The following is a 27086-nucleotide window of genomic DNA, read 5'->3' on the forward strand; positions in this document are numbered from 1 at the left end:
GAGGTTAGAATACCGTAACTTGAGTTAGGAGATTGGTTTTGCTAATGAAAATTCATCAAAGTTCCTAATAATTTAACTAGTTAGTGTAACCATATCACGAGAAACAGAAGTACGTGGAAAATATTTTTGGGTCCATTTTACCTCCTAGAAACCTCTGGACAGCCTACACAATAATCAATTACCTGCTGCGAGACTAGATAGGAGGCAACTCGACGCTACTGATTTATAGAAAGAACACACCATTCATCGATTAATTTAAAAAGGAAAGCGAAAAGATCGAATGGACCTGTAAGTTGTAGAACCAGAAAAGCTTCTTTTCTTAATCTCGGTCCTGAGTGCATAAATTGTGACGCTTGTGTCGTACACGGACTGACGTTAACGGAGCTGTATTGGTGTTTACCCTTTCCCCCTGACCTGAACTGAACTGAATCGACAGACTCGCGCTGGCTCGAGCACGGCATTCACCTTTAAACGGCTGCGACCGTTGGACCCCCCCACCCCCCCTTGATAAATTGTCGCTACGTGATTGGCCTCTTGGTCCACGCTGAGTGATTCTGCGCGGGGGTTACTGGGAGAGCAGGGCTCAGAGAAGAGACAGGAACAAAAATGGCGGAACAAAGCGCGGCGAAGGTAACTGTATGACGGGCCAATATGGTAACTGGGATGGCGGATCTTGTGGGAAAGCTAACAGTCGTATCTAGAAGGTGATAGGGTTTTAAACAAATCCAGGTCTTAGCTTTAAATGCTTGTTTTACCTGAAGATGCTTAGGGGCGCGGGCCGGTCCCCCCCCCCCTTTTAGCCAATTACTGCGCATGCTCAGTCCCGTTTTTTTGTTCTTAAATTTCCCGCCAAATACTTTTATGTTTCTCGGGTTGGGGGAAAGAAAGCGACTGATTATGTCCTGAGGGTCAGTATGACCTTTGTGCCAATAAACGGGGAATGTCGTGCTACAATGTACAGAGGCTGCAAACAATTCTTTAACAAATGCCAATCTTTTTAAGATGTGGAGATGCCGGTGATGGACTGGGGTTGACAATTGTAAACAATTTTACAACACCAAGTTATAGTCCAGCAATTTTATTTTAAATATAAAATTGCTGGACTATAACTTGGTGTTGTAAAATTGTTTACAATCTTTTTAAGGTTTTGCTGAACATATCTTTTAGTATTTATTGAGAGAGACTTGCCACACAAGATTATGATGTATTATTCAACTAATCTCTGTGGATAACTAGTCTTGTAAGTGTGTGGGATTTTTTTTTGAAAGAACAAAATAACTTTCATTTGTATATCACATTGTTTTATGCCCTCAAGATATCCCAAATACTTCTCAGTCAATTAATTGACAAACGAACAAGGAGGGAGAGGAGAATTTATTTTATGCAACGAGTTGCTATGATCTGGATGCACTGTGAAAGAGTGGTGGAAGCAGATTCAATAGTAACTTTCAAAAGGAAATTGGATATATAATTGAAAATGAAAAAAATTGAAGGGCTATGGAGAAAGAGCAGGGAAGTGGGACTAATTGGATAGCTCTGGCATGATGGGCCGAATGGTCTCTTTCTATGCTGTATGATTCCATGAATTACTTTTTGAAGTGTAGTCACCATTATGTGAGCAAACATGGCAGCCTATTTGTGCACAGCAATAGTCCCACAAACAGCAAATGAGATGAATGAGCAGATAATCTGTTTTTGGTAGCATAGGTTGAGGGGTAAATGTTGGCCAGGAATTCCCTGACTCTTTTAATAATGTTATGGGATCTTTTTCATCTACCTGAGTAGCCTTGGTGTAACATCTCATCCAAAAGACAGCAGCTGCAACAATGCAACACCCCCTCAGTGCTGCACTGAACTGTCAACTTTGATTATGTGCTGAAGTCCTGAAATGTGGCTTGAACCTGTGACCCCATCTGAGGGATATCACTGACTCTTACTGACTCTTTAGTATATTTCTCTCTGATTTTGATTTAAACTGTAATGTTTCAAATTCACTGTGGACTGTTTTACTGAAAGAACAGCTTTAGGTGACAGTTGTACAGAAATTGATCAACTGCAGAATTGCAGTGGCTGGTGTAGCTCCCCACCTATGCTGTCACATTTGAAGATGTTTGGAGCAAATCTAAAAGTTTAGCAGGTACTAGTTCTGTGACTCAGTTGTGAAATATGATGTAGTGGGATTGTATTAAATACATTAATATTTATTATTATTGAAGTGATGGCTGTGCAGTGTTTGAGGGGCAGTGTGACCTAATGAGGACGATCAGAGTTTTCTCCATGCCTGTAGTAATCACCTTAAAACATTTTTTTAGAAACACTTACACTTGTGTGATCTGCAAATGTAAAGGTACACATTGAAAGTTGAATACTTGGTTTACTTGTGCAATAAGAAACCTTGGTTATTCATGGAATATGCTTCATTTATCTCATTTTCTCTTGCTGTTTTGATTAAAACAGGATGTTCCTGTTAGCTAGAGCTCCATTACTACTTTGTAAAGTATGACTATCAAGTACTGGTGCAACTAAGGTTGCCTACTGAAACTGCGAAAGTTTTGGATAAAAGTGAGATCACCCTTGGCAGTACTAGCTACTTTAACTTATGTCACATAAATTAAGATCATCTGACTAATTCAGTATTGTGACTGGAATTTCAGTAAAAAGTAAAGGTGTGTATGTGACATTTCTGTCTACTTAAACTGCACAATTATAGAATTTGTCCTTCCACGCTTGTCTGGAGAGAGCATTGTAAGTTGTACAACACTTGAGTGAGGTACTGGTAGTAGCAATTTGAGGTGAAGAGCTACTGTATATACTTGCAAGTAAGATTATCTACATATAAGATAGCCCCTCCCCACCCCATTTTCTTTTTTAAAAAACTGTCCTGAAATCATGAGCCTCTTTACTGGTTTCAGTTCCTTTTAGATACCATCAGATGTTTTGGGAGTTTTTAATGTCATCTGAGCCCTTGATCAGTTTACTGACTTGTAATTCACCAAGGCATCATCCTCTATATATCGTGTACCATGTTTGTATATATCTATATAACTTCAATGTGCCAATAACTAAAGTGCCTTAATTAGTTGTGTTAATGGTGTTTTTTCTTCCCTCCTCTTTCTTCCCCCCCCCCCCCCCCCCAAAAGAATATGATCCTGGGCTTTAGGGTATCTGAGCTTCAGGTTCTCTTGGGGTTTGCAGGACGCAACAAAAGTGGGCTGAAACATGAATTGGTCTCACGGGCATTACAGCTGGTAAGGACCAACTGCTCATCAGAGATTTTAAAGAAGATCCAAGACTTGCATGCTCAACGCTACAGTTCAAGGTCCACAAATGCACAGTGCCAGCAGCTTCTACCTGCTCCAACATTCCCTTTACATTCTTCAGAAGCAGCCCTGAATGCCAGAACATCGGTTCCAATTTGTCATACGGGAAAAAACGATACCAAATCCAAAGTGAGATTAACAAAATTGCCTTTCTACGAAATACTAGATGATCTGATGAAACCTACGGATCTAGGTACGATTAATATCTTCTTCGTTCGTGAACAGGGCTATGCAAAAGCACCCACTATCCTTTGAGTGCTCATGTTAAAATGGAGATGCAGTATGACTGCCATTATTTTCAAAATTAATTCTTCTTTAATGCATAAGTGAATAATATATACTTTGTTATCTTAATGAGCACTACAGCTTGAGTTTTCAATTTTCAGGTTGTGTCCCAGTGAGTTCATTGAAACAGTAGTTTAAGTGAAGGTTCTCCCCTAATCAAAATAGTGTGCAATTGTACATTTTCTCTGTTTTTCCTCCTTTCTGAAGGAAGTGAATTCTACAGCTGATGGCAGACCTCTGATAATTGCTGGGCCCTGGAGGTTTATGTGTGACTACAGATAATAGCAAATTATTTGACCACGGAGACCATTATAGCCAAGCCCAATCGTGGTGAGGGCACTTCAACCAGTGGTCTTCAGTTAACACTCTTGCTCTCCCCCCCCCCCCCCCCCCCACCCCCCCCACCCCTGTTCCTACCAGTCTCCTGCCTCTTTGATTAGTGCCTGAATAAAGTACTTTGTTTTTTTTTGTTGAATCGTTGATTACCTCTTTAATGGTTCCATAGCTCTAATTTTGAGGTCTAATGTACCTCTATTTTATGGTCGCCTTAATAGCAAAACACTTGTCTTTTGTCTTTTATAATGGTGTAGAAGACCTAAAACACGCATGAAGGGATGTACTGTTTGATAGAATTTTACAGTATTTTAAAGTAGACTGGAATATAGCGCTCGCCTTTAGCCTGCATTGGTTCTAGGTAGGAAGTAATATGTCATCAGTAGTAGGGCTTTCAAGGTTTGGTGTGGTCATGCCTTCAGTTAATGAACATTGAGCATACTCTGATTTTCCATGATTCAATGTATATTAATCTGACTAGGAACATAGCCACTAACTTTTTTAGTATTGAAAGACCTTTTCTATTTTTATATTGGTGGCAGGGCGAAGGAAATCTAAAATAAAAACCAATAATGCTGGAAATACTCAGCAAGTCAGGCAGCATTTGTGGAGAAAGAAACAGAGTAAACACTTCAGATTGATGACCTTTTGTTAGAACTGGTAGAAAGATTTAATAGTTTTTAAGCAAATGCAGAGCCAGGCAAGAGGGGTGGGGAGGGAGGAAAGAACAGAAGGGAAGGTCTGTGATAGGATGAAGGGCAGGAGTGATTTAAATAACAAAAGGAATGATGGTGCAAGGCTAGGTGGGTGGTAATGGGACAAGTAAAGAAACAAAAGATGGGTCTAGTCTATATCTCCAAGATTTGGCCAGTTTTTAATATTTTCAGTTTATGCACTGTGACCCTGCAACATACTCATTACAGTGATGCTGATCTCAGGAATAAGTATCTAGTGTAAAAACCCAAATACATGACAATTATCAATGAGGCAGTGGTGGTTATCTCCCTGGATTTTAGGAAGGAATGTGACAAAATTGATGTATTTTTATCTAATGTTATTTTGTTAGTTGCCACTTTAAAACTTCACCTTTTGGGGTGGTATAGTGGGTTAAACCCTGGCCTTTCAAATCCTGCCCAGGCTGATGGAATCAAAGTATCTTCCTCTGTAAGGATCCTATGTGAAATGACTTTGGGCAGTCTCAATCCTAATGGGCAAGGGCCTAGGGGACAAATCTGTCCTTAATTTGTAGGCCAAAGGATGTCTGACGTGGGAAATGAAAAAAGATGTCACACTGGTGCAGTGGGGAATGCCCTTCTGAGATCGGGTCTATGCACATTGTTGGATATGGTGGAGGAAGCTTTATCTGCATTTAGCTGTGCTAAACTGACTTGGCAGTGTTTGTTGCTAACACTGGTTGTCTGTCTGAAATGGAAAGAATTGTAAATTCCAGCACTAACATCCCTCACCTTGATTTACAAATTTACAGTAAAAACTCAGTGTGCAAAGGGAGTTTAGCAGCAGGCCTGTCCTGATAGTGTTGAGGTTTGTTGTTGGCTTCCTGGTAACAGGCTTGAGAGGGATTCTAGGGCACAGTTTTCAAACATATACATACTTTGTGATTGATTCACTTTTTATTTGATTGTTCCCTTTGAATTTGATAGGTAAGATATTCAAAATCCAGGATGTCCTGGTAACACTTCTCAGGAATATAAAAGAGGCGCTTTTGTTTGTTGGGAAAATTCTATGAGAAAGTTGACATTTTAAAGAAGCGACAGATATTAAAAAGGTCTGCCCTCTTGAAATTCCTGGAAGAGAGGAGAAACTGTGTATTTAAAATTCATAGAATCATAGAAAATTTATGGCAGAGAAGGAGGCCATTCGGCCCACCTTGTCCGTGCTGGCCAAAAATGAGCCACCCAGCCTAATCCCACTTTCCAGCACTTGGTCCGTAGCTTTGTAGGTTATGGCACTTCAGTTGCATATCCAGGTACTTTTTAAATGAGTTGAGGGTTTCTCCCTCTACCACCCGTTCAGGCAGTGAGTTCCAGACCCCTACCAGCCTCTGAGTGAAAAAAAATTTCCTCAGCTCCCCTCTAATCCTTCTACCTTAAACCTAGGCACCCTGGTTATTGACCTCCCTGCTAAGGGAAATAGGTCCTTCCTATCCACTCTAACTAGGCCCCTTATAGTTTGGACACCTCAATTAAATCACCCCTCAGTCTCCTCTGTTCCAAAGAAAACAACCCCAGCCTATCCAATATTTCCTCATGGCTAAAATTCCCCAGTCCTGGCAACATCCTCGTAAATCTCCTCTGTACCCTCTCTAGTACAATTACATCCTTCCTGTAATGTGACCAGAACTATACGCAATACTCAAGCTGTGGCCTAACTATTATTTTATATAGTTCTATCATAACCTCCCTGCTCTTATATTCTATGCCTCGGCTAATAAAGGAAAGTATTCCATATGCCTTCTTAACCACCCTTATCTACCTGACCTGCTACCTTCAGGGAACTGTGGACATGCACTCCATGGTTGCTCTTTTCCTCTACACCTCTCAGTATCCTCCCATTTATTGTGTACTCCCTTGCCTTGTTTGCCCTCCTCAAATGCATTACCTCACACTTCTCTGTATTGAATTCCATTTGCCACTTTTCTGCTCACCTGACCAGTCCATTGATATCTTCCCGCAGTCTCCAACTTTTATCCTCACTATCAACCACACGGCCAATTTTTGTATCATCTGCAAACTTCTTAATCGTGCCCCCTACGTTTAAGTCCAAATCATTAATATATACCACAAAAAGCAAGGGACCTAGTACTGAGCCCTGCAGAACCCCACTGGAAACAGCCTTCTAGTCACAAAAACACCTGTTCATCTATAAAAGGTTAGATTAGTTCTTAGAGTTGTGATCTCTTATTTTGTCTACTTGAGGGGTTAGACAAAAGACTTTCTCTTGTTAGATCATGTAGATTATTAATTTGTTTAATAAATTAATTTCATTTTTAAATTTTAAATTAGGCCGTATGATGTTCTGCTCCTTTTTGAAGGCTGAATTTAAATCTTAGAGGCATAAGATAGTCCAGTGCCCAACAACTACCAAACTGAATTCATTTACCCAGTCCTATTAGAATTTCATGGGCCTAGAGGTTTGGATATTTTTAGATACTAAATCGGAACAAGATTTTTTTTGTAGCTACAGGTTGAGATATATGTAAATTAAGAGAATATTGATCTAATGTTTATACATGGCCTGTGAGGCTCCATTATATGCACCTAAGCTGCCCATAAAGAGCTTAGACATGTCTGCACTTGCACACGTTTTAGCAGCAGATATACATTTTGTATTGTATAGTGTAATGCTGCTATCCTTGTAAATCCACCAACTTACCACAAGCATGCCACAGGAGATCCACTAGCATAAATAAATCTAGCGGCGTCTCAATCGCGTGCCAAGAATATTTTACCTTGCACTTCTTGACTCCAATATCATTCGAAGAACAGAAAGAAATCACAACTGAATAAGTAAGGAACCTACCAATGAACAATTAGCAAGTATCAATGGAAACTTACAATTAAATGAAAACTTTGAAGCTACCAAGGAGAAAGGGAACAAATTAAATTGCACCTTTTGGCTGCTGTGTTGTTTCCTCAGCCAGCCAACTGTACACAAGTTTGAAAAAAATACAACTTATAGTGTGAACATTTAAATTTAAATATTTTGCAAAAAAAACCTTATCCATAAGCCCAACTCCAGTTGGAAATATGTCTGAAATTTTGACCCACTACTTAATCTCTCAGCGGCTGGGGTTTGAGTTTTGTTACTTTTGTGAAGCTTCCATTCATCATTAGTTGCTGTCAGTGCTTATGTGGTTACCGTCATTTGCTGCTCCCACTTGGTATGATACAGCCACTATTGGTGCATCTGTTGCAGTTATTTTCTGGTTCCTTGCTGCGACTATGACTGCTTTCTGGCCTCCTTTTGCAGCTGCTTCTCTTCTCTGTACATTTTCAGTATGTGTTGGTCATTTTTGCTGTCTTAACTGTTAAAGATTTTCAGTTTGGAGAAAAACCATTAAATATCAGCACTTGACATTGGCATGGCCAGCCTTACAAGTCAGACCATGGTCCTTGCATTCCTTGCCAGAATTGAAGAAGTTAAAGATCCTTATTTTCAGGGATTGGCTCAGAAAATCTTGTGTATATCACATCATTCATTAAAATGCTGAAAATAAACTTGTTAAAACTATGTATATACGACAGTTGTTAAAATGGTGAAAAATAAATTTGTAACTTTTATATAGACCAATGATGTGTGCTAAATATCCGAATGATGCTTCATCCATGATGTTTCAAGCTATTGTTGGTAGAGGGTTTGAGTCATTCGTGATGGCCAGAGACCCTAAAAATGGCTTCTTAGTTGCACTGCTAGGTGCGTATCAAAAGCACCAACTTTTCTTTTATTCGTTCACGGGATGTGGGCGTCGCTGGCAAGGCCGGCATTTATTGCCCATCCCAAATTGCCCTCGAGAAGGTGGTGGTGAGCCACCTTCTTGAACCGCTGCAGTCCGTGTGGTGATGGTTCTCCCACAGTGCTGTTAGGAAGGGAGTTCCAGGATTTTGACCCAGCGACAATGAAGGAACGGCGATATATTTCCAAGTCGGGATGGTGTGTGACTTGGAGGGGAACGTGCAGGTGGTGTTGTTCCCATGTGCCTGCTGCTCTTGTCCTTCTAGGTGGTAGAGGTCGCGGGTTTGGGAGGTGCTGTCGAAGAAGCCTTGGCGAGTTGCTGCAGTGCATCCTGTGGATGGTGCACACTGCAGCCACAGTGCGCCGGTGGTGAAGGGAGTGAATGTTTAGGGTGGTGGATGGGGTGCCAATCAAGCGGGCTGCTTTATCTTGGATGGTGTCGAGCTTCTTGAGTGTTGTTGGAGCTGCACTCATCCAGGCAAGTGGAGAGTATTCCATCACACTCCTGACTTGTGCCTTGTAGATGGTGGAAAGGCTTTGGGGAGTCAGGAGGTGAGTCACTTGCCGCAGAATACCCAGCCTCTGACCTGCTCTCGTAGCCACAGTATTTATATGGCTGGTCCAGTTAAGTTTCTGGTCAATGGTGACCCCCAGGATGTTGATGGTGGGGGATTCGGCGATGGTAATGCCGTTGAATGTCAAGGGGAGGTGGTTAGACTCTCTCTTGTTGGAGATGGTGATTGCCTGGCACTTATCTGGCGCGAATGTTACTTGCCACTTATCAGCCCAAGCCTGGATGTTGTCCAGGTCTTGCTGCATGCAGGCTCGGACTGCTTCATTATCTGAGGGGTTGCGAATGGAACTGAAAACTGTGCAGTCATCAGCGAACATCCCCATTTCTGACCTTATGATTGAGGGAAGGTCATTGATGAAGCAGCTGAAGATGGTTGGGCCTAGGACACTGCCCTGAGGAACTCCTGCAGCAATGCCCTGGGGCTGAGATGATTGGCCTGCAACAACCACTACCATCTTCCTTTGTGCTAGGTATGACTCCAGCCACTGGAGAGTTTTCCCCTTGATTCCCATTGACTTCAATTTTACTAGGGCTCCTTGGTGCCACACTCGGTCAAATGCTGCCTTGATGTCAAGGGCAGTCACTCTCACCTCACCTCTGGAATTCAGCTCTTTTGTCCATGTTTGGACCAAGGCTGTAATGAGGTCTGGAGCCGAGTGGTCCTGGCGGAACCCAAACTGAGCATCGGTGAGCAGGTTATTGGTGAGTAAGTGCCGCTTGATAGCACTGTGGACGACACCTTCCATCACTTTGCTGATGATTGAGAGTAGACTGATGGGGCGGTAATTGGCCGGATTGGATTTGTCCTGCTTTTTGTGGACAGGACATACCTGGGCAATTTTCCACATTGTCGGGTAGATGCCAGTGTTGTAGCTGTACTGGAACAGCTTGGCTAGAGGCGCAGCTAGTTCTGGAGCACAAGTCTTCAGCACTACAGCTGGGATGTTGTCTGGGCCCATAGCCTTTGCTGTATCCAGTGCACTCAGCCGTTTCTTGATATCACGTGGAGTGAATCGAATTGGCCGAAGACTGGCTTCCGTGATGGTGGGGATATCGGGAGGAGGCTGAGATGGATCATCCACTCGGCACTTCTGGCTGAAGATGGTTGCAAACGCTTCAGCCTTGTCTTTTGCACTCACGTGCTAGACTCTGCCATCATTGAGAGTGGGGATGTTTGCAGAGCCTCCTCCTCCCGTTAGTTGTTTAATTGTCCACCACCATTCACGACTGGATGTGGCAGGACTGCAGAGCTTTGATCTGATCCGTTGGTTGTGGAATCGCTTAGCTCTGTCTATAGCATGTTGCTTCCGCTGTTTAGCATGCATGTAGTCCTGAGTTGTAGCTTCACCAGGTTGGCACCTCGTTTTTAGGTACGCCTGGTGCTGCTCCTGGCATGCTCTTCTACACTCCTCATTGAACCAGGGTTGATCCCCTGGCTTGTTGGTAATGGTAGAGTGAGGAATATGCCGGGCCATGAGGTTACAGATTGTGCTGGAATACAATTCTGCTGCTGCTGATGGCCCACAGCGCCTCATGGATGCCCAGTTTTGAGCTGCTAGATCTGTTCTGAATCTATCCCATTTAGCACGGTGGTAGTGCCACACGACACGTTGGATGGTGTCCTCAGTGCGAAGACGGGACTTCATCTCCACGAGGACTGTGCGGTGGTCACTCCTACCAATACTGCGACAGGTATATTGGTGAGGACGAGGTCAAGTAAGTTTTTCCCTCGTGTTGGTTCGCTCACCACCTGCCGCAGGCCCAGTCTAGCAGCTATGTCCTTCAGGACTCGGCCAGCTCGGTCAGTAGTGGTGCTACCGAGCCACTCTTGGTGATGGACATTGAAGTCCCCCACCCAGAGTACATTCTGTGCCCTTGCTATCCTCAGTGCTTCCTCCAAGTGGTGCTCAACATGGAGGAGGACTGATTCGTCAGCTGAGGGAGGACGGTAGGTGGTAATCAGCAGGAGGTTTCCTTGCCCATGTTTGACCTGATGCCATGAGATTTCATGGGGTCCAGAGTCAATGTTGAGGACTCCCAGGGCCACTCCCTCCTGACTGTATATCACTGTACCGCCACCTCTGGTGGGTCTGTCCTGCCGGTGGGACAGGACATACCCAGGGATGGTGATGGAAGAGTCTGGGCCGTTGGCTGAAAGATATGATTCTGTAAGTATGGCTATGTCAGGCTGTTGCTTGACTAGTCTGTGGGACAGCTCTCCCAATTTTGACACAAGTCCCCAGATGTTAGTAAGGAGGACCTTGCAGGGTCGACTGGGCTTGGTGTTTTGCCGTTGTCGTGTCCGGTGGTCCGATGCTGGGTGGTCCGTCCAGTTTTATTCTTATTATGACTTTTCGTAGCGAGATTTTACAACTCAGTGGCTTGCTAGGCCATTTCAGAGGACAATTAAGAATCAACCACATTGCTGTGGGTCTGGAGTCACATGTAGGCCAGACCGGGTAAGGGCGGCAGGCTTCCTTCCCTAAAGGACATTAGTGAACCAGATGGGTTTTTACGACAATCCGGTAGTTTCATGGCCATCATTACTGATACTAGTATTTTAATTCCAGATTTTTATTTAATTAATTGAATTTAATTAATTAATTGAATTTAAATTCGCCAGCTGCCGTGGCGGGATTTGAACTCATGACTTTGGATTTTAGTCCAGGCCTCTGGATTACTAGCCCAGTAACATAACCACTATGCTACCGTACCCAATGAAAATGTTAAATTTGTTTCTCTCTCCATTGATGCTACCTGACTGGCTGAGTGTATCCAGCATTTTCTGTTTTTACTATAGAAATTACTTAATTTGAAGTATTTTTGGTTTCCATAACAACTGTGCACAAGTTGCATGTCCAAACTCAGTGATTTGTCTTTTCTCTTTATAGATGCTGACTGACCTGTGTTACCAGCATTTTCTGTTTCTATTTCAGATTTCAACATTTTCAGGTTTTCCCTTTCATTTTACCAAACTCCGTAAACTTTTTCCTAGTTGATTCTCAATTACAATTCTGATAGCAGCCCGAAGCAGCTTGAATATTTTATGAATGCAGTTTTTCTCAGGTTCCAGTCTAGTCTCGCTTAGAAATTGCGTACTTACCATGATGCCCTTTACCCCACTGTTGATACTGTCATATGGGGCTTCATGTTTCTTTCTCATCGCTTTTTCAGCAAAAATTGAGGGGGCACCACAGTGCAAGCAACATATTAACTGCTTGAATAACTGAAATCAGCTGCATTTGTAAATACAGTGGAAGACCTTAAAACTGCCTCAACTCCCAACTAAAGGTCCAGGATAACAGAAAAAAAGGCTTTGAACTCTAGTTTGGCCTATTTTAAGTATATAATTTTAATTCTTTATATCATTTGTAGAACATCGAAGGGTGCACACATCTTGATATACAAAAATCCAGCACTTTTTGCCTTGCAGCAAGAATGCATGCAGCATTGTAGAACTAAATAACTTCTAAGATGACCATGAAGATGCATCTTGGTCTTTTGTGAATGTCAAGAGTCATGCAATTGCTTGTCTGTATGCATCTCTGGGGTTTCATCAGTTGTTATGGAAACCAAAAATACTTCAAATTAAGTAATTTCTATAGTAAAAACAGAAAATGCTGGATACACTCAGCCAGTCAGGTAGCATCAATGGAGAGAGAAACAAATTTAACGTTTTCATGTTGATGACCTTTCATTAGAAATAGATATTCTCTATGTTCAACATCAAGCTGAAATACTTCAGGTAGATATTTGTCATATACTTGGGTGGATTTCAACAACTTCTTGGCAGCAGGAGCCTTCTCTTGGAAAAGGTCATCAGTCTGATCAACTCCATACTGCACTATTGCATGTGCATATTCAAGTAGAAAATCATTGATATCCTTGCATTTCCTTTTGAATCTAGTACTTGCTTCACAAGGGGATACCTGGCTTAGACCACTCCCATTTTTACTTGTTGGGTTCTTTCTGTGCCATTGTCTGGATATGCAAGTTGCAGTGTCAGAGCGGTATTGTATAGAATGTACAGCACAGAAACCGGTCATTCGGCCCAACTGGTCTGTGCCGGTGATTATGCTTCACACAAGCCTCCTCCCTCCCCTCTTCTAACCCTATCAGCTATACATCAATACTTGCAAATTCATACTCTCATGCTTTCATATCCCCAACGGTAAAATCTCAATACTTCTGAGCAAATTCTTCCACAGTTTTAGATTTCTGCACAGGTATTAAGACCTTACATTAACAAGTCTTTCATTGTGTCATCAGTGAGTAGAAGCAGCAGATGTGCTGTAAACCTTGCAAGGAAATATGAGAATGAATCTCAGTCGCGAGTTTAAATTTTCTAAGTCAGACTGATGAAGAGCCTATGAAGAACTGTTGCTATCAATACGTTGTGATAATCCAGCAGATGGTGACCTTTTGGGGTGTTCAATCCGTGTTACTGGAATAAACGCAGAGTTGAAAAAAAAGGTTTAGTACTTTTATATGCAAAAATCGTAAGGATTGTATATTGTAGCAATTTTGTCTCTTGCTCCTAGGTCTTTCAATCAGTCCACTAAATGAATTGATTAACGTGAGAGGCACGATTGAGCCGTATAGGCATTGCCCTTTCCCCTCTTATGCACTTGATTTCTCTATGGAAGCCCCTTAATATTTTTTACAATTGATTTAGGGGGATTGGAAGGGAGAGAAAAAGGTATAACTACTGCACCAAAATTTTGGATTCCTTAACTGGCAATCAAATTATGAATCTTAGACAGGGGTGTGAATCGTACTTGGCTTCTCCCCATTGAATTCATTTTGTTTTTGATCAGCAGAGCTAAGTTATGCGATGGAGGTACAAGGGCATCAGAAGTTCAAATATTGCTTGTATGAAAAAAGGGCAGGTCTCTCATCTATTTTCTTGGGTTTCAAAGTTTTCTGTACAAGAGACCCACCCCCCCAAATATTGACACTCCCAGGAACCCTTGCAACTACTGACATTCCCAGTCCTAACTTCCAAAAGACAGTGTCAGCTACCCAAAGGCAGATGGTACTATAATTGAACACATTCTCTATTAGTTTAGAGCAATAAAAATAACTTGCTAGTAAATCAACAAATATAGAAATATGTTGAGGTGGACAGAAATGAGACCTTGTCTATCCCCAGGGTTTACAGACCCCAGTTTGACTGATGCTGATTTTTGAGACCTTGTGCAAGATCTTTCTGATTGATTCAATGCAGGCTTATGTCCCAGTTTTCTGATTTGATTAGTTATTCAACCAATCACATGTACTAGGAAAACAATGTTGAGCTCCCTTTCTGTCATCGTAGTTTGCAACTGAATTCTGGACATCTACCTACAAACATGGAATAAAATGTGAAACTTGTAATTTCTGACATCTGCCAACGCCCTCTCTACTTTATGACCGACGACAGAACCTGCTGCTCCTCTTAAAGTCTTTTGCAAGAGCCTTTGTTGGGTTCCTCGTCTGTTCACCCATGCCTGCTGCTGCTGCTTCACCCTGCCTCATCCCTGCTGTCCTACATGCCCCCGCACCTCTGCTCTTTGTCTCTTTCCCATCCCTCCCCAAGCAATGCCATAAGAAAATGTACACAAGTGGCAGTATCGTATAAAGGTACCAAACAATGCAGTTTAATACACTGGCATTAAGGTATTGAGCATCAGATGAAACTGATCTATGCTCCTGCCAACTCTCAAAATGCCCCATATATATTCTGAAGCGGTTTCAGGAGCTGGTAGCTAGGATCAATGACTGTTGCTATATTTCTGGATAAATGTAGGGAAATTTGGCAGTTCCGTGATATATTTGTGAACTAACATAATGCACTTCTGTGCACACGTTTATACTAAAGAGGGATGCATAATTCAGTCCAGGCATACTGCATTTGTTTGGTTTGATTGTAATATGAAATAATTTAATTACCGGAAACTTTTTTTTTCTTTAGTCCCAACCAACAGTGAGAGGATTCAAGAGAATCAGTTCAGTTTTACATTAACTGATAAACAGAGAGAGCAGATTATCTCTGGGTAAGTAGAATAAAATGTCTGTTTATGCCGTTTTTTTTTAAATGATACTTTGACTCCTACTGTAGTGTAGTTTTCGTTACTGTTCATAAAATCCGCTAGTGTAAGTGTTCAAGTAAAATAGCAATTGTTCCTATTTGAAAAGTTAGCCTTTTGATTTCACAGAGGGTCTTATATGAATGTTCTTTTCATTTTTACCTCGATTATCCTCAGACTCCTAGCTGAAATGTAAATCTGACTACTTGAAAGCATCAGCATCTCCTTTGGGCAAAACCATTATCTATGGTGTGGGGTGACTTCACTAATTAGTTAAAGGAGGGAACCTGCACATAAACTAGCTTGCAAATTCAGCAGGTGGTCCTGCCAGTGTTCCAGTGTGCACTGAGTTAGCCGCTCTCGGTCAGGGCGGTGGCAGGGGTGCCGCTCTCGGTCAGGGCGGTGGCAACTTTGCTGCAGTTAGCCCCAGCACCCCTGAGTTTGGTATGGAAAATTATCCATACATTATAATACTCAACTGTGATGCCCCCTAAAGTTAAATGTTCATTGACTAGGCTCATCTGAAGCATGCCAACTTGGTCACAGTATCAAGTGCAGCCAGTGACATTGGAATTATACTCCAACAAGGAGTTAACACTTTTGTGGGGGATGGTGGGATTTGCCAGAAAAAAGTGGGAGGGAAAAAAAGATCAAAGATCTCAATATGCTTTTACTAAAAAATCTGCAGAGCCAATGAGGTGGTGTTGAGCTGCTAGATGCGACTTCTCAATGCAACCACCCGCCACGGGCACTTGTAATCTAGCATTGATTTAATACAATCTTAAATCAAGAATGCAAAGCTTTTGAATTTGATTTTCATTTAATTTGACAAGCTCTAACTTTTATTTCTGGAGTCATAAATTCTGAATTATGGATATAGTAACAGTGGTGAACAGTATGTTAGTTTTTCTAAAGGTGCCTTTTTACAAGTAGAGCTGTAGTTGGCCTTTTTCTTTCAAACCTATTTAAATCTGTTAGCCTTTATGCACAGGCACGACGGACCGAACAGCATCCTCCTATGCTGCAATTTTTATGATATCTTTCAGGTAATCTGAGAGTTTCCTGGCCAAGTGAGTGGGTACATCTGCTCCTAGGCCTTAAAATAGCATGTGTCTGTCTGCCTTTTCAAATGCTGCTCTGCAATAGCAACTTCGGAGGTGCGGAAACATGCATGACTTTCGTTTCTTTGCACCGCTCTTTAACTGCCACAGTTTCTATTACATACAGGGGAAATGTGTAAACTGCAGCTGTTGCCAATTAGAAATGTTGATATTTTACAATAAAATTTTGCTTTACATTTAACTGTATTGATTTCATGCAGGATTACTCACCAATTCCAACATTCTGGAGCTGGAAAGCTGTTAATAGATGCCCAGAGACAGAAAGTAACATGTCTGCTGATTAACATAGGTTGAGGGGAAGTTGGGCCGCAAAAGTGTTCAAGCTCACTGACCTAGCACAAGTCCATGTTTTGTGCCTTTTGCTTCCGTGAATGAACTGTGCATTTGCAGACGTGCATAATTTTTTTTTTAAACAGATGCCCAATTATATGTTTTTACTTTTACTATATCACACTGAAATCTAGTTTTTTTTTCTTCAAGATGTTCAAAGAATGGTGTGCAGTCAGTTCAAGTGCAGTTAAGGTAAGCAATAAGATAATTTACAGAAGCACATCAGCTTGATGTTGTAGAGAAACATGAAATATTTCAAGAATAATCCTAGCCACAGTGGAATTTCTGCTGTGTAGATATTGGTGGGATCTTAATGCTCTAAAGGTATCTCAACACTGGAAATAATGAGATTTCAGACATGTATTTTAGTTTACTGACTATGATATTTAAATATAAAGTATCTCTCTAAAAGACCACTTGAATTTTACAGCAACATTGAATTTTTGATGCCGAATTAAATAACTTGAAATATTTTTAAAAATCCAAAAATATAGCTAAATATCAAAATTTAAAGAAACGTAACTGCACAATTGATCCGGTTTGAATGATTTGGAAGTTAATGAAATATTATTTTAGGATTAAATATGAACTAGCCATACAATCTGTGCCAGTTGATTGAGGGGTTGGAGGGATTGGATTATGAGGAGTGATTATGTAAATTGGGCATGTTCTTACTTGAAAAGAGAAGGTTGAGAGGTGATATGATTGCTGTTTTTAGGATTCTAAAGGGACTAGGTAATGTAGACCACAACCAGCTATTTCACCTTTTCCAGATTAGTAGAACCAGAGCGATTGTAGTGGGAGCAAATTCAAAACTAATCTGGAAACATTATTTCAGTGAGCAAGTGGTCAATCTATGGAACAGGATCCCAGAGGAGATGGTGAAAGCAGTTAGTATTGATTCATTTAAATGCAAATGAGAAAGATTTCTTTCAGAAAATAACATTTTGGGATACGGTATATGAGTAACTTGAGACATGACATGCAGTAAGTAGCATGCTTGGGTGGAGCAAGTAACTTTGGACCTATGGTTCCCGAAGGGCTCCACACTGGGATTTTCTCGCCTCATGTCTAGGTCTGTTGAAGACTAATTGATAGAGATTGATTGCTATGATTAGTCAACAACTCCATTATTGTTGCATTATGTGGCTACCACAATGGTAGAAGGCAAAATAAATGGACCCTGGTCTTTTTTTGTCTAGCAATTCCTATATTCCTATTGGTCTATTGATGTCAGGCTGCCACTTTTGGGCTGATGTGAAGCAGTTTCAGATTCACAGTATAATTTGGGAGTTGGGTCAGCTTTCTATCTCCCAACTGAACTAAAGATAAAGGTGAGACTAACTCAGGCATTTCACATCATGTGGAATATACTTGTAGTCCAGTGTAATGCCAAGTTTTTAAAAAAGGTAGTCCAATGAACTACTTTGAATTTAAACTTAAATTTGAAACTGTTTACTTTTTGAGAGTCTACGACAGTGGCAGTCTCCAAACATTAAACATGGTTTGATACCAATTGCTTCAATGTAGTGATACTCTGTAAACTGAGGAATAAGGACTGGAGTTGGACAACGTGCTGTGGATTCTTGCTTTACACCATCTGTTGATAAAGATGATATATTAAATCCTTGTAACGTGTCAATCCTATAAGAGGTGCAAGGACAGTGTGCTAACTCACTGCATCATCTTCTTTCTCTTCTCCCCAACCCCAAAATAGAAAATCAGGGTTCTATGTGTTTAGTTACATTTCTCTTTGAAGGCTTGTCAAAGGGAAAATTTCTTCATGTCAACCTAGGCTAGATCTGAACCGAAAGGTGAGGGGCATGGGTCCAATCCCACCGTCAGTAAATCATTTCCACCCTCACCCCACGTAGCAACTTCTCTTTTCTACATATAAACAAATATGCAGGCTGTTACATTAAAACATTGAGACAACTAAAACCTTGAAATGTTGTCTTACCGCCAAGGTGCCCTGCATTCTGAAAAGACACTCCAACCTGTTTAGTTCTATATATACAGTTGAAATTAGAGGAAAGGAGAAATGTTTTCATTCAGTTTTTGGCAAGTGGCTTTGGGTCAGATGTATGTGATTTTGCTGCTGTCAGCTATTCTGGTTTTCTATGTGTTTTCGTTGCAATGCCTTGGGGTGGGGGGGGGTGCTGGTGGAGGGAGGGAATGTAGTCACAACAAAGTTGTGTAGCAAAGACTTCATTTTCCTGCCTGGCTATGAAGTTGAGAATACTTACCCTGGCCAATTCTGAGTTAAAAATAGACTTCTGATGCTGTCCATTTTTAGTGTAAGAGAATCCACAAACGAGGCTTCCAGACCTTGAAATGGTCATTTGATGATGCTTGCTCCTTGTGGTACGATTGAACAGGAATTTTACATTTTGGTTCTGAGTATATTTCCAGTGACGTGATAAATTTCTGTGTGAAATTTCAGGACCTGGTCATTCTGTAATTTTGTAATAATGCAGGCTTTGCAAACCCATACCATATAAGCAGTTCAGTGATCTTTTCAGGTAGCACTTCTTCACACAAAGGGTAGTGGAAACCTGGAACTCTTTCTTTCTCCCCCCCCCCCCCCCCCCCCCCCATCCTCCTCTCTCCAAAAAGCTGTTGAGGCAGGGGGTCAATTGGAAATTTAAAAACTGAGATTGATAGATTTTTGTTAGGTAAGGGTATTAAGGGTGAGTAAATAGAGTTAAGTTACATGATTTAATTGAATAGCTGAACAGGCTCGATTGGCTAAATGGCCTAGTCCTGTTCCTATGTAGAAGTCTTAAAAAGCTCACTAAACAAAGCAGTCCCAAGTACCATTAGTGTTTCGTGACACTGAATTGACTGGCTAGATTTTCCTTGCCTCTTATTCTGCAATCACCAGTGCCATTCCTCATTCAGTGCTAGGCAATGACATCTGTCTAACCACCTCCCCTTGACATTCAACGGCATTACCATCGCCGAATCCCCCACCATTAACATCCTGGGGGTCACCATTGACCAGAAACTTAACTGGACCAGCCACATAAATACTGTGGCTACAAGAGCAGGTCAGAGGCCGGGTATTCTGCAACGAGTGACTCACCTCCTGACTCCCCAAAGCCTTTCCACCATCTACAAGGCACAAGTCAGGAGTGTGATGGAATACTCTCCACTTGCCTGGATGAGTGCAGCTCCAACAACACTCAAGAAGCTCGAAACCATGCAGGACAAAGCAGCCCACTTGATTGGCACCCCATCCACCACCCTAAACATTCACTCCCTTCACCATTGGCCACTGTGGCTGCAGTGTGTACCATCCACAGGATGCACTGCAGCAACTCGCCAAGGCTTCTTTGACAGCACCTCCCAAACCCGTGACCTCTAGAAGGACAAGGGCAGCAGGCACATGGGAACAACGCCACCTGCACGTTCCCCTCCAAGTCACACACCATCCCAACTTGGAAATATATCGCCGTTCCTTTGTCGTCGCTGGGTCAAAATCCTGGAACTCCCTACCTAACAGCACTGTGGGAGAACCATCACCACATGGACTGCAGCGGTTCAAGAAGGCAGCTCACCACCACCTTCTCGAGGGCAATTAGGGATGGGCAATAAATGCTGGCCTCACCAGCGATGCCCACATCCCATGAACAAATAAAAAAAAGTTAACTTCACGTTGGTTGCACGTGGAATGGCATTGGTAGTTTCAGAATAGATCTAATCAGAAAACAATGCTGTTGTCCATATGTGCAGCTTCAAAGAGAGGGCCCTACTGTATTGTAGTTGAGTGAGTGTGTGTGCATGTGCAAACAGAGTGCTTTGCAAACACTTTAAAAATGAGCCTAATTTGAAAAAATTATCTTCAACAAGGTAGATAAGCAATCTGCTCCCAGCTCTCTTGACTATCTAGTAATAGGCGAGGGAATGTTTCAGCAGTTTTATCTGTAACTGATATTAGTGTTTGTCTCTTGGTGCTTTGGAGATCTGTCAGCTGAGCACCCTGCTTTGGTATGATTCAGAAATAGTGGTGAGGTCTGTGTCTCAGAATCCCAGCCTACATGCGGAGAAAAGAAAAGAGCAATTGAGCAGAATAAAAAGAAATTAAACTTTAAATTTTAGGATAAAATGTGCCCATATGTTTTAAAAACTTAAATCATGAAATAATGCAAAATGTTGTCGTAATGGTTATTAGTGTTGTTTGCAGCGTGGCCAGTGCCCATAGCTCCCTAAACTCCTCCACCTATCTCTCCTCCTTTTAAGACCCTTCTTAAAACCTACCGCTTTAACCAAGCTTTTAGTCACCCGTCCTAATAACTCAATCCTTGGCTTGGTGTTAACTTTTGTCTGATTGCTCTACTGTGAAGCACCTTTGGACGTTTTCTACGTTAAAAACGCTATATAAATGAATGTTGTTGTTGTGAAACTATATGGAAACATTGCAGGTACTGTGCTGTTTTATTAAATATACTAGCAGATCTTCTGTGATGTTGATCACTGAATCTGCGGATACACTGTTTTATGACAATAGGGTTTTATCAAGAAAGTGTGATGGGGAAAGTATTACAGGAAGTGTGCATGATATGCAAGACTTAATATAGAGAGATATGTACTACCTGTTTCATGACCAATTCAATTTTATTAATATAGTGAGAAACCACAGTCCTTCTGGACCATGAGCAGCTGAAGCTTGCATTGCTTGCGCTGTTGTAAGTATGCCCCAAACTCGTGATGGGGAGCAGACCCTTGTGCAGAGCAGATTTTTGTGCTCACAGATTCTCCTGTTGTTTGGGAGCCTTGTCTGGCAAGCAGAGTCGGGGGGCTATTTAGCAGTCTTGATCGTGCATGCCAAGCAATGTGACTAATACTGCCCCAGCGTAGACTCAGGACAGGAGACTAGTAGAGACTGAAGATGGTCTATATCCGCAATAAGTGGAGCCAATGTTGAATTGGATCCTGGTCAATTCAAATGATATGTTGAGTGTTAGCCTAGGAATACAAAACACCAAATGTGATGATGGTCAGGCTTCCATGTTTTTCTAGACTTCGAGACTTGTTTTTTCTCTCTCCTTTCTCCTTCCCTCTCCTGTACCTCAAATAAATGGGCATACTGTGCTCTAATAGTTTATCATAATACAAGCATGGGCAAATATTCTGCTTCTTTTGCATGGTGACTCTGGTTGTAGAGCTTTGGCCTCCAGAGCAAAATTTTGGAATCCTAATAGATGTTGACACTTGCAATCAACTGTCCCCTAATGGGCAAGTTTCTCTAGTTCTTGGCTGTGCTGCTGGAGTCAACATGTCAAAGTAGTGGCGTACTTGAACTCTTAGCAAAGGTAAAAACTAGTGTTGGAACAGCACCTCTTGTTAGCTGATCAGAGCAGCATTGAGAATAACTACAGTCTACAGTTAGTTTCTGTTAAAGAAAAGAGGTGTAATGGTGGAAGCAGTGGTAGGAAATTCTTTTTTCAGAAACACAGGATTAATATATATTATTTTATTTTTAAGGATTTGCCACACAGATACAGAATTTATTCAAGAAGACCAGTATCCTCCCTACCTGTCAGTAAAAGTAAACTCAAGAGTGTGTCCTTTTACGGTAAGCTGTTGCCATCTTATTGCATGTGAGGACTAGATAAGAACATTTTACAATTTGATACTGAAAGTCAAGCAAACAGAAGAAAACTTTTTTATTCAAAATACATTTACTTTCTAGCTACCAACATTGAAGTATTTAGTAGAAGCAGTGGGTCACAAACAATCTGCTGGTAATAGTGGAGTAAAAAGTTATAGATTCTGATATAAAGCCATGGCCTGTTTATAGCAGGTTTCTTATGCTGTGACCATGCCATTTATTTTTTTAATTCACATTTATTCTCCAACTCTTCTTCCCTCCTCCCTCCCCCCACCCTTGTCTCAGTCTCTTTCTCTCCGTTTCTCTTGTTCATCACGATCCAAAAAAAAACTCCCCCAGGTTGGTTTCAGACCAGATAGTTCACTCATTGAGCAAGCTGCAAATTGTAAACCACAGCAAGCATTGTTATAAATTAGTTGTGTGGTTGTTACTGACTGCTGTCTAGTGATAGGAATGTTGTAATTAGAGATTGTTTCTGTATCTTATGGGATCAGAATCACTCTGGTTAATAGAAAACAATGAAAGGGGGCTGGGTGGTACATTGGGTTTAAGAATTCTTTTACTTCTGGGACCAGGGTTTGAATTCAGTCCAATCAGATGAGATGATCATCCAGCTGTAAGGATTCCATGTGAAGTGATTATGAGCAGCCTCTGTTTAAGTTCTACTCAAATTGGGAGCTTGTTCAGAGAAGCCACAAGTGTGGCTTGTTTGAGACTTGGAGAAAATCATACCTGGGGCTATACCTTTTACTGTATTATACCTGATCTGAGATGTTGACGCTGGGTGTTAAAAGGTGAATCTGACTGCTCAGGCTGTTGTTGTTTTCTCTAACAGAACTGATGAATTTGAATATCCTTGTTTGCTGTGACAAACTCAGCAAGGTACTCAAAGCTATATATGTTGCACAAATTCTAAAACTATGAAAAACAAATTGTCAGCCTTCAGAGTTTGAAGAGAATTGTCCTTTTCCTTGATATGTGTTAATGACTTATGCTGGATACCACAGAGATGCTTCATCTGTTTCAGAAAGTATTATAGATGGTATAATGCTGTCGATTTTCATGCATACCTGGCTTATAAGGTGTGTTGTTTAATATCTGGCAAGTAGACCAACAATCAATATGCAGTGGCCCCAAATTCAATAAGACTTTCCCCTGGCTTCCACTTAATTTTTGCTTCCATCCCAACTATGTGGAATGGAGTCTTCTCAGGTTTTAGCCTTTTTCATTAATTCCACAACAGAAGTCATAGTCTCACGTAATGACCATAACTATTGATCTGGTTATTCATGGCTTTGCATTTCTTTCTGACTATGTCACTGAAAAGTTCTGTGGCGGGGTGCCACACAATAAGCAACAAAGTGCATTGGTCTTGAAAATTACTGGTCTTTTCACAATAGGAATTATTGGATTCACCCCAATCTGTGGCAAACTGCAGTCTTTGTTTCAGTTTATTTATATATTTTATCATTCACTCTAGTGCCTTGTTTAAGTGAAGAATATTTATGATCATAATGAACAAACTTAAAACTGACGACACCATTGAGTAAATGGCATGAGTCACAGATTTGAAAGACTTTGAACTCTGTTGTAGCTTTTTAAGTCTTTGCATAATTTCTTCATATAATTGCTAGAAAGGCAGATATTATCTTCCCACTAGTTTTAGAATTTATCTAGCAGATTTTGGAATTACACAACAAAGGACACTTTCAGGACTCCCAGTTTGTAGGCCAATCATGATGGTAATGGTACAGTGGATTTTCTTATTGTCTGTAAACAAAAAGGGAACAGCAATTGCTAGGTCGTCATGCTATTCATCAAATGTCATGGGCATTTTGAATTAACCTTGATATATTTGCCATCAGCCTGAATTCAGGCAGACACTTCATACATTTGGCTGGATTTTGGGAACATCTAGACAATGGAATTCCTTTTCTGAAAAAGTCACCAGTGAGGCCAGATTTCACAACAGCATATGAAAACTCACGAGGAACATGTTTTTCTTCTGTGTGTCCATTAAAATTGAATGATTCTCAGCAAGGGGTATCTGGGGTTAACTGATAATGTCTTTCGTCACTGGGTTCTTAAGTGTGGCACGCACCTGTACTTGCATGAATTCTGATATACAGGTAGCAGTCTTTCCACGAATGAGTGATATGGTTACACTGCAGTCTCTCACCTTTCATATCCTCCATGATAAATTATGAATGTTGCAGAGCATAATTATCTGGAGGCTTGGATCTCTGAGGGCATTGGATTTTATAGTTATACCAAGTATTGTTGGGGCAGTGAGTAAGAGCAATGCACATGTGATTAACCTGGAAAGGAAATGTGGAGGTGAACAAGTTTGATGTCATTGGGTAGATGGGAGTTTATATTTTAAATCCACTGGCACTGAAGAGATTGCAGTAGTGGGATGGAGTGAGCATGGAAGATTTTGATGAAACAATGTTAATGGGCAAGGAGTCAGTGGAAGAACTGGGGGTGATGGATGAGCGATTTCTGGATGAACTGGAGTTTGTGTAGGATGGAGCTCAGGAGAGCTTTGTAAAAGTTGAATCTGGCGGTGATCAAGGCAGGGATGGCATAAGGATTTCATCGATGGTGAGGTAGGTACTGAAAAGGCAGATTTTCAGAGGTGGGAATAGGTTGTGCTGTTGGGAGACTGGATGTAGGATTTAAACTTTAGCTTGAGGTCAAGCAGGACACCCAAATGGTGCACTGCTGAGTTCAGCCTGAGTGCGCAGCTGGGGAGTGGAATGGAATTGGGGATACAAGTATAGAGATTCTGGTGGGAACAGAATAAAGAAAGACTTGCATTTATATAGCGCCTTTCACAACCTCCAGATGCCCTAAGCACTTTATAGCCAAATAAATACTTTTGAAGTGTTGTCACTGTCTTAATGTAGGAAACACAGCAAGCAATTTGTGCACGGCAATGTCCTACAAATAGCAATATGATCATGACCAGATAAGCTGTTTTAGCAATGTTAGTTGAGGGATAAATATTGGCCAGGACACCAGAGAGAACTCCCCTGCTGTTCTTCGAAATAGTGCCATGTGATTGTTTACGTCCATCTGAGAGTGCAGACAGGACCTTGGTTTAACGTCTCATCCGAAAGATGACTGGCCTCACTAATGTATAACTGGAGAAAGTTCTGGCTCATTCACATCACTATTGGATAGGCAGTACAGCAACAGTCGTGGTGCAACGGTAAAGCTAGGTAACACTGGGCACTGACCCTACATGCTTATCGGTAAGTTGTTGAGACCGGGTGAATAGGGGAGGGATAAAAATGGAACGTTTTGCCATGCTGGAGCTGACTGGTAAAGCTCTTTTTCAGGAGATGTGCTAACCACATTAGACCAAGCAGAGATGGCACAGGGAGGACCACAGAGGAGAGGCAATTGAGCAGTCCTATATTGAAGTCAGCGGAATGGTTGAGGAATAGATTACAGTTGCACAGTTGTGTAGAATATCGTTGGTGACTTTGGTGCTGCGGGTAGCTAAAAGCCAAACTGACTGAATTTGAACAGAGAATGGTGGAAGAAATGGATGTGGAGTTTGGCAGTGATGACATGTTCAGACTTTTGGGGAGTTTAGAAATGGTAGGATAGATTGCAGAATCAAGGATGGGCTTTTTAATGAGGGAGACGATAGCAGTTTTGAAGGTGGGAAGAACAATCCTTGGGGGAAAGGGAGCAGTTGTCCATTAGCATTGGGCTAAGGAGAGATAGTTGATCAGAAGAGGATTGAGAGAGCAGGTGGTTGGTCTCATGGAACAGATCAGTTTTGATGACTGGTGGGGAAAGAGGTGTGAAGGTAGAGTATTCCGGTGTCAGGACTGGAAAGAAGAGGCTTGAGAATGCTTATAGGCAATAGGGAGGGAAAGGACAATGAGGCAGACAGTGTGGTGGATTTGGGAGCAGAGATAGGGGTGAAGGTGCTTGAGGTGGTCAACCCATATCTAACAATGGATGAACAGGCCAGTTGTATGCCAAGTGCACACGAGCTTGTGGGTCTCAGTTTTGAAGTAGGGTGTTTTACTAGGGATAGATTGCACTGAGATCTGGCAGTAATGAGGATGTCAAAAGCAGAGACAAGACAGCTGTTTAGCGGATTGATTGACCATGTGATGTTATAATGGGTGGAATGTAGAAAGAAGATGTTGGGTTAGAGAGGTTGCTGGTAAGAGAGCTGATGGGTTCCCCCCCCCCCAGAAGTGCTGAGCGTAAGAGTGGAGGAGTTTAAATTGGGCATGGAGATATGTGATGAGGGAGATGAAGTGATCGACAACAATAAGTATTCAGGTGATCAAATGATCAAATGTAAGGAATCTTACAACACCAGGTTATAGTCCAACAAATTTATTTTAAAATCACAAGCTTTCGGAGATTATCTCCTTCGTCAGATGAATGACTGACAGTATTGAGGGGTAGTAATTAAGGGAGTGTGCTGGTTTGATATGCAGGGTTGAGGTTGAATGAGGACAGAAGGAAAAGGAAGTCAGAGAAAGAGGTGAAGGGTAGTTTGGAGGTCAGTTGAAATCACAGATGATATGTCACCCATCAGTGCAGGGGCTAATTGAGGAGATTAAGGAAGAGATTTCAGCAAAGAAGTCGCTAGCAGGATTGAGAGGCTGGTAGACAATGAGAACATTGAAGGACATGGAGAAAGGGTGGAAGCAGGTGAGGTGCTCAAAGGAAGAGAAAGTACTGGAGTGGTAAAGAGTTAATTTGGGATGAGACCCATGCCGCCACCATGGCAGTTTGGGTGGGGAACATGGTGGAAAGTGTAATTGGAACGAGGGGTGGCCTACGTGAGGCAGGAACTACCAGCATCAAGTTCAGTTAAGCTTAACACTTTGATATGATTCATCCAGGATAAATGACAATTTCAATATTTTCTGCCTGTTGTATTGGGCTTTATTGGTTATAGCCCAAAATTGGAAACTGCGCACTAAATTG

At 41.6% G+C, this 27086-nt stretch overlaps 1 protein-coding gene across 1 annotated transcript in view; it reads left to right on the forward strand.

The window, feature by feature from the left end:
* The window catches only part of LOC137299368 (E3 SUMO-protein ligase PIAS4-like), an 80331-nt gene that overhangs the window by 31742 nt on the left and 21503 nt on the right, over positions 1-27086 (forward strand). Inside the window, exons 3-6 of the mRNA XM_067968062.1 lie at positions 3141-3513; positions 14939-15020; positions 16655-16696; positions 21992-22082. Of these exons, the coding sequence (XP_067824163.1) occupies positions 3141-3513; positions 14939-15020; positions 16655-16696; positions 21992-22082 (588 nt within the window). The remainder of the gene's footprint in view (positions 1-3140; positions 3514-14938; positions 15021-16654; positions 16697-21991; positions 22083-27086) is intronic.

Source organism: Heptranchias perlo, chromosome 29 (genome assembly GCF_035084215.1).
Source record: "Heptranchias perlo isolate sHepPer1 chromosome 29, sHepPer1.hap1, whole genome shotgun sequence".
Lineage (NCBI taxonomy): Eukaryota > Metazoa > Chordata > Chondrichthyes > Hexanchiformes > Hexanchidae > Heptranchias > Heptranchias perlo.